The sequence below is a fragment of the Notothenia coriiceps genome, unplaced genomic scaffold (genome assembly GCF_000735185.1).
Source record: "Notothenia coriiceps isolate Sejong01 unplaced genomic scaffold, NC01 NC01_scaffold00032524, whole genome shotgun sequence".
Lineage (NCBI taxonomy): Eukaryota > Metazoa > Chordata > Actinopteri > Perciformes > Nototheniidae > Notothenia > Notothenia coriiceps.
In genome coordinates, this window is record NW_011365225.1 from 22,834 (window position 1) to 30,389 (window position 7,556).

General features: G+C 43.4%; 1 protein-coding gene across 1 annotated transcript in view; it reads left to right on the forward strand.

Moving 5' to 3' along the window:
- Positions 1-2,493, forward strand: part of LOC104960947 (mucin-2-like) — a 17,502-nt gene extending 15,009 nt beyond the window's left edge. Inside the window, exons 3-5 of the mRNA XM_010789140.1 lie at positions 768-1,574; positions 2,102-2,217; positions 2,461-2,493. Coding sequence (XP_010787442.1) covers positions 768-1,574; positions 2,102-2,217; positions 2,461-2,493 — 956 coding nt within the window. The remainder of the gene's footprint in view (positions 1-767; positions 1,575-2,101; positions 2,218-2,460) is intronic.
- Positions 2,494-7,556: the final 5,063 nt, after the last annotated feature.

The following is a 7,556-nucleotide window of genomic DNA, read 5'->3' on the forward strand; positions in this document are numbered from 1 at the left end:
CCTTTTGAGAGAGAGAGAGAGAGAGAGAGAGAGAGGGGTGTGGCTTGTGCATGTGTGTTTGTGGATGGTAGAGCGACAGTGAGGGAACATGTATGTTTCTGGAAGTGAAACGAGGCAGCAGAAGAACAGAGATCTGTGATGTATTTTGTGAAACAAAAGAACAGCTAAATAAATGCAACGGCCTCCCAAGAAGAGCTCGCCTCTCTCCAGTCGTTTAAGCTAAAGTTGGTTATTGAACCTGAAGCTTGTGGCTTCTGCCCTCCTCGACTACGGTCTGGGAGCCGACAGGAAAGTTCAACACACAGTTGGCCAGTCCGCCCCTTTGTAGCATATTATTTAGATGAGAGATGAGCAGATCGCCACTGGGCTTTCAACTAAATACACAGCCAAAAAATGCCTGCCGACCCCTGCCATAGCCAATCAAACTGCTGCTTGTGTGGACGGGCCGTAAGGATGGGACGCTGTTGACCTCAACTGATAGGGCGTTGGAAGGAACAAGCTGTGTTTTCGAACACCTTTTTGGTTAGATGCCTTAAATAAGGTCATATATCAATATCACAAGCCTAAGATATTTCGTTCTATACGTCAGTAAATACCTCACTCGTGAATGGCTGAAGCTTCTATTTGTCATATATAACAAATATATGCTAACAAGTTTCTAAAAGAGACTAAATCACAATTTTTTTTTCTAAGCCTAACCCTAACATTAGCGTTTTACTTCTGACCTTTTTTGGGAACAAAAATGAACCCTAATTTTTTTCCTGCAGAGGAGTCCGTGAGCAGCCGTCCAGCCTGGGATCTCCCCACCGTCCCCGAGTCGCTGCTGTCCACCGTGGGCGACCACGACGTCACACTTCCTTCCAACATCACCAGCCCCTTCTCCACCCACCAGTGGAACACCACCACTCCGGCGCACACCAGAAACACCTCACGGCTGACGACCACATCAACTAGCATCATAACCACATCTCTACCACCAACAACCACCAACTCAACTCTACCGTCATCCACCACAGCACAAACACCAAGGGCACCGACTGAAACCACCAGCCAGGACACTGTGACCAACGAGAGCCTCCAGCTGACCACAGTAACCACGACGACGCCCATAACGACCACCGCTGAGGTGATGACGACAATGGTGCCAACCACTGGGAGCGCATCAACAGAATCACCAAATACAACCGCCACTACAACCACGCAGCAAACCACAAGCCTCAAACCCACCACAGTGACTACAACCGAGCCTACAACCACCACGACAACCACACCTGCCCCCCCCACCACCACTACTACTACTTCAACGGTCGCCCCAACTACTACCACCACCACCACTACTACCACCACCCCTCCTCCAACCACGACCACTATTCCTGCACCTACTACTACTGTCGCCACCACAACTTCTACTATTACCACTACAACCACAACCACAGAGGTTCCCACCACCACTGTGTTCATCCCAATCGAGACCACGCCCCCTCCAACCACGACCACTGAACCCCCGTCCAACACCAGTCCAGAAGAAAGTCCACTTCCATGCAACGTGACGGAGAAATACTGGGTCAGAACAGGTAGGTGTCTATGATAAACAGCAAGTAGAACACCAGACTTGTGAGGCAATAAATATCAGTTAAATATTTGTTAGATGAATGCCTAAAATCTAAAGCTAGGGCAGGTAGTTTTTATCTACAATGTTCTTAACGTTACACTATGTAAGGGCATGCTGGTTCATTTTGATGGAAAATGTTATTTAAAGCAAGGATATATACAGCGATTTCAGAAGTGAAGGCACAAAGCAGCTATTATATAGATGTAATTACATGAAAATTCACCAAAGCAAGGGGCAGATCTTCCTCGGACATAAACACTTCTATAAATATGAGGCTGGAGATTGTTCACTTTATTACACAGAGAGATGGGTTGATACTACTGTACTAACGACTTCACTAAGGTCGGCAATAGATGCAAAATTGCAACATTTAACCAACAGACAAGCTCCTGATTCCCTATTGTTGATGTAAGATTTGTCAGAATATGAACACACAAAATATCAACACGTATAAAGCTTAAATGTATTTTGTAATTTCTTCCTCCACAGTTCTCTCCATTGAGCTGCGTAGGAACCGCCTGGATCTGATCCTGAAACAGAATCTCTCTAAAGGACTGAGCCACGCCCTGCAGAGAGCACTGAACGACTCCACAGCCTACGCCCAGGTAAGTGTCTTACAGGCTCAGATATAGTAGCTACAAACAATTTTTTTTATGTAACTAATGTCTTTTTTAGCCAGATCCACAGTCACTCCACTAAGACGAACCCAGCACTTTTGTTGCCTTAAACTTATCAAGTAGTTTTATTGCGTTGAATGGAGTATGAAGCCAAAACGGCCTGACTCCTTGGCCTGAGACCAAAATGCCCGGATCTTCCCTAGATCTTCCTGCAATATTCCGCATCCACAGGGCCTAGAGCATGCACACTCACGTTTTCCTTAAGCCCCACCTTCAATCTGCTCCGTGACTGCCAGTCTTGGCTGGCTCAAGAGGTTAAATAATTCAAAATTCAGCTATTTTCACGATTTCTAGACCATTATGATTTAGATTAGGACTATTAAAATGTTCCATCTATGAAGTTGATTTCCCTAAATAAAAAATGTCAGATGATTTACAGACGTGGCTTTCCCGATGTAAGTCAATGGGAACAATTATTTTTGGGCCCAATGGCATCACATGACTGACTTGGCAGTTGAAGTACAACATTTTGGCCAAACCAAAATAGCTTCAACGTCCAACATCCTTGTGTCCTGTTCTCGCAAAGGTAAATGTGGAAAAGACACAATGTAGGAGAAAAGCACCATCCCTTACAGGTTTGAAACAGAAGCTACAGATGTACCTATTTAAAGCTAACAAAGCCACCGTTTTCGACGAGGTTGGGAGATAAAATGTGTTTGACCACTAAGCACATGTTTAGCAACATGAAGTTATTTGTGAAAATATGGAGTTGACTGATCAAGATTACTCACTTCCTACTCCAACAGGTCTTTATGCTCTTGGTGTAAATTAAATGATCACCGGGGTCCACCCGCTTCTCTAAACTCAGTAAAGTGCTTTCCTTTCTGATGATAATAAGAAAATCTAATCTTTAAATAACATTTGGCTGCATGTGTGTAGATATCCTATTGTTCAGCGTGCCCTTCACGATACTCTAGTCTATAGTATTAATCATTTTCTACTCTTGCCGCTGAACAATAGGATATCTACACACATGCAGCCAAATGTTATTTAAAGANCAACGCTGTGCGTAGAGGTGAGCCCAACCAGATCCAACTGGTAACGCTCCACCTCCCGCACAAGCTCCGGCTCCTTCCCCCCCAGAGAGGTGACGTTCCACATCCCCAAAGCCAGCTTCTGTCGCCCGGGTCCGTCGAGACCTTCTGCTTTCACTTCCACTCTTCTGGCAACCCCACCTACCCCATCGCTGTTTCCCGTAGGTGGTGGGCCCACGGGACGGAGAAGCGGAGGTGTTGCCCATGTTGCCTTTTCGGGCTGTGCCCAGCCAGGCTCCGTGGCAAGCCCGGCCACCAGACGCTCGCTGACTTGTCCTCGCTGGCGTGTCCTCGCTGACGTGGACCCCGGGCTTCCTCCGGGCCGGGTATCCTCACTTTGTGTGTCGTCTTTCATGAGATCTTTGAACCAATCTTAGTCTGGCCCCTTGCCTGAGATCGATTTGCTATGGGAGACCCTACCAGGAACACAAGATTCCAGACAACACAGCCCCCAGGTTCATCAGGGCACACAAACCTCTCCACCACGGTAAGGTGCTGGTTCTTCAAAGAGGAAACAACTATGCAAATATAAAAACCCAAATGTGCCAAAACACATTTAAATGAAGAAACATTTCACCAACTTGAACGTCAACGTCAAAACGCTGCAAACACAAAATGCTGCAAGAAGCACCAAACACAACATAAACTGGGACACTGAAAAGTGAAGCACACAGCTGGGACCGGAGCACTTGTTGACGTTCAGGGATTATAATGTATGCCAATTGTCACTGTCAATGGAAGAGTTGGTCTGTTTTACAATGCATATATTATATAATTAGAAATGTCTTGTCAGTATATTTGAAATGACTACGTTAGCTAGCTAGCTTACAGTTGATCTGCAATAATATCAGAAGTAATCATTTGATCACATTGTTAAAATAAGCCAATAAAACTTACATTTTCGGTACATTTCCACTGAAAGTGTCAATTGGCCAACTTTATTATCATTAATCATCAACAAGTGCTCCGGTCCCAGCTATGCGCATCACTTTTTAGTGTCCCCAGCTCGGTTCGTGCTTATTTAATTATTTTTTAAATTAGTTTTCGTTTATGCAGTGCTTTCAGTAAATGCTGCGCATGATTGTCAAGCTGGTGTAGATGTTTTCCATTTGCATGTTTTTGCACATTTGTATTTTTGCATAGTTTTATGAAACGGCAGTGTGTTCCTCCTGATGTTAGTGTTTTTGATCGTTTTGGCACGTTTGCACCAGACGGCCACTGTACATTATAATCAGGGTTCATCACCTGTTTTCAGCTGCAGGTGGATGCTCGGAGCGGGCATCCAGGTTGCCACAGGAACCAGAACGGCCTTAACCAATGGGGTGTGCTGCCTGATGTCCGACAGCAGCTTGTCGAAACCGTAGATGTGCATCGCCTCCATCACCAGGGAGGATATGTAGACGGTTTTGCCACTGGTCACGTAGTAACCTAATGTCACGTTGTGGGGGCTGCAGTCGTCGTGTTCCACCTGTGAAAGAGAGAAAGTCATATTCAAGTCTTTTGTTTGCTTCCCTATCACCTATTATTTCTAAAGAGGCTGTTTACAAAAGAGGCTGCTTACATGTATCCTAAAAACACAGTGTTTGTTTAGAGGATTTGTGTTCTTATATTTCAAAGCACATACACTACAAAACGGTATCAGAGAAGAAATCAGAACCAGGTATAACAGGTGTATCTTTTCAAATACTGTACATGCTGCACTAGCTATGTGTTTAGAATACAAATGCATCATACTGAGGAAATGTATAATCCCTGTTTGTTTTTTAAATTAAATGCAAGTCTGTCTCCATATTTTAGCTCCAGCCTGCACAGTGATAAATCTGACCAACGGTGTCCTGGAAAAACCCAGAAACAACAATCGGTGGTGAGTCAAGGCTCGTATTTCTGGAGCCAAACACTGCCATCCTCTACCCTCCACCTGTATCCTCTCTGGGCAGCAAGGGCTGTTGTTACGATGGCTATTTCCTCAGGCTCCTTTCCTTCTCCTCTCTTTGCCTTTACACTCTCCTTACCTACCGTCTCTCCCTTCTTTCCTCCTTCCATCTTCTTCCTATCTCCTCTCCTACGCTTTCTTCTCCTCACTTCATCCTTGGTTCTCCTATCCTATCTTCTCCTCTCTTCTCATCCTTTCCTCCCTCCTATCTTTTCCTCTAATCTTCTTTAATTTTCTCTCCCCCTCTCCTCTTCTTCTCTGCTTTCCTTACTGCTCTTCTCCTCTATCTTCTCCCCCGCTCTTCTCTGCTTTCTTCTACTCTCTTCCTCCCTTATTCTTTCCTCTAACACCCTTCCTTCTCCTATCTTCTCCTCACCTCTCCCCAGGCTTATCTTTTTTTAGTAAAGACTCATCCCTGTGTTTATTATTCTCTTCACTAACAACTATAACTCATCCTACAGGTATGTAGCATCCATAAATGGTTGACAAACTACCAATAGATGTCAGCATGTAATTATATATGTTTTAGTTAATTCAAACACATTTCAAAAAAATCCTCTAAGGGATTTCTACATGGGTGTAATCTGTGCTAAAACTATAATAAGCCTGTAGGAATATTTTTAAATTAATAAATGCTTTACTTCAGTTCTTACTTTCTGTATATTTATAATAGTTTATAAAAAGTAAACATAGTTATATTATTTCCCCCTTTGGTACATCTTATTTCCTCTTATTGTGTTCTGTTTAAACCATTGCCTTTTAACCAAGTCTGTCAACGTTAATGTGTTAACTCTCTTGTCGATTGAATCTGGAAACCTGGAAATATATTTAGTATAAATAAATATATATTATAAATATATAATCTTAAAAATAAATCAACGCAAATTATTTACATTAAGGAAAGTCATTTTGATATTTTGACAAACCATGCACCAGTTTCTTGAAGTTGCACAGTGTGAGATATTGGACCGAGTCACCACAGTGGGAACTGATAGTGCTCAGAGTATGATTGCAGCAGAGATAATATAGTCAGGGCTGCACATGACTGGTGCGCAGATGCGCATGCGCACCTCCGCCAAAAAATGAGCACCGGGTCATTTGAAAAAAGGCGCATTTGCGTACCAACCATACAGTCTATGGTACCAACATTGAGAGAGAGAGAGAGAGAGAGAGAGAGAGAGGGAGAGAGAGAAGGGAGAAGAGCAAAGACAGGAGAGAGAAGAGAAGAGAGGGAAGAGAGAAGAGAGGAGAGAGGAGAGAGAAGAGAGGAGAGAGAGAGAGAAAGATATTTGCGAGTTGTATATTAACTGAGGGCCGGCCCGTAGCACTGGGGTTATAACTTTTCGCCTAGGGCGCCAGATCTGGGGAGACGCTGCGCTGGCAATAGAGAACCCCAGTGACGCGTCGTAAAACCCGGAAGTAAGTTAGCATTTTTAGCACTTCCGGTTCCTTCCTCAAAAAGCAATGCATTTTTTCCATAGGGTTTTGGAAAATAGCTCGAAATAAGGTCTGTGGTTGACACAAATTTAATTTAACAGGTAATTGACGTTTTTTTCTACGACATTAAATACTTCAGCAGTGACCCCACTGGGGATTTTTGAAGAGTTTACGTGTCTGAAAAACGATGGTTGTTACCGAATGGCTGAATAGGACTACAGAAATTGTCGAGGCCAAACACGTAAACACTCCCGTTAAGTTTGTTTTCCCCTGTGTTCTGCTTGAAAGCAAGTACCTGCCTATCTTTAGTATCTGTATATCTATATCTGACCATTAGAATCTGTATTTTTGAAATTGTCGTTTTTAACACCGTAGTTTTACAAATTATAGAATAATTAATTACCAGTGTTTTCCAATTTTACTCGGCAGTTCGTTTCGTTGGCTAACGTTAGCTAAAGCTAGCGCTACTAGTTAGCTATGCAATGGTTTGTTGCTTTGCTCCGGGTTGCAGCCACAGGTCTTCTCATGAAACGTGCTTGTTCTATCGTTTCCCGGCCAATGTTTTCCAAAAGAGAGTCTGGATTCGTGCCATGAGGTAAGCTGACGTTACATTTTTGTCCATGTCACGGTGAAATGTAAATAATGGGTAGTGACTGTATCGCCGTTATAGAGATGGCGCTGCTGAAAAGACCGCAACATAAGTAAAGATAATGAATACATCCTATTAAAACCTGTGTGGCTTATATGATAAGTCTTATTAGTACAAGCAGCATAACGTTTCACCATGTAACTAAAGATTGTATTCAGGGAAATCAGTTTGACATATTGAACTAATAACAAATCACCTCTGGCTGGCAGAGAAC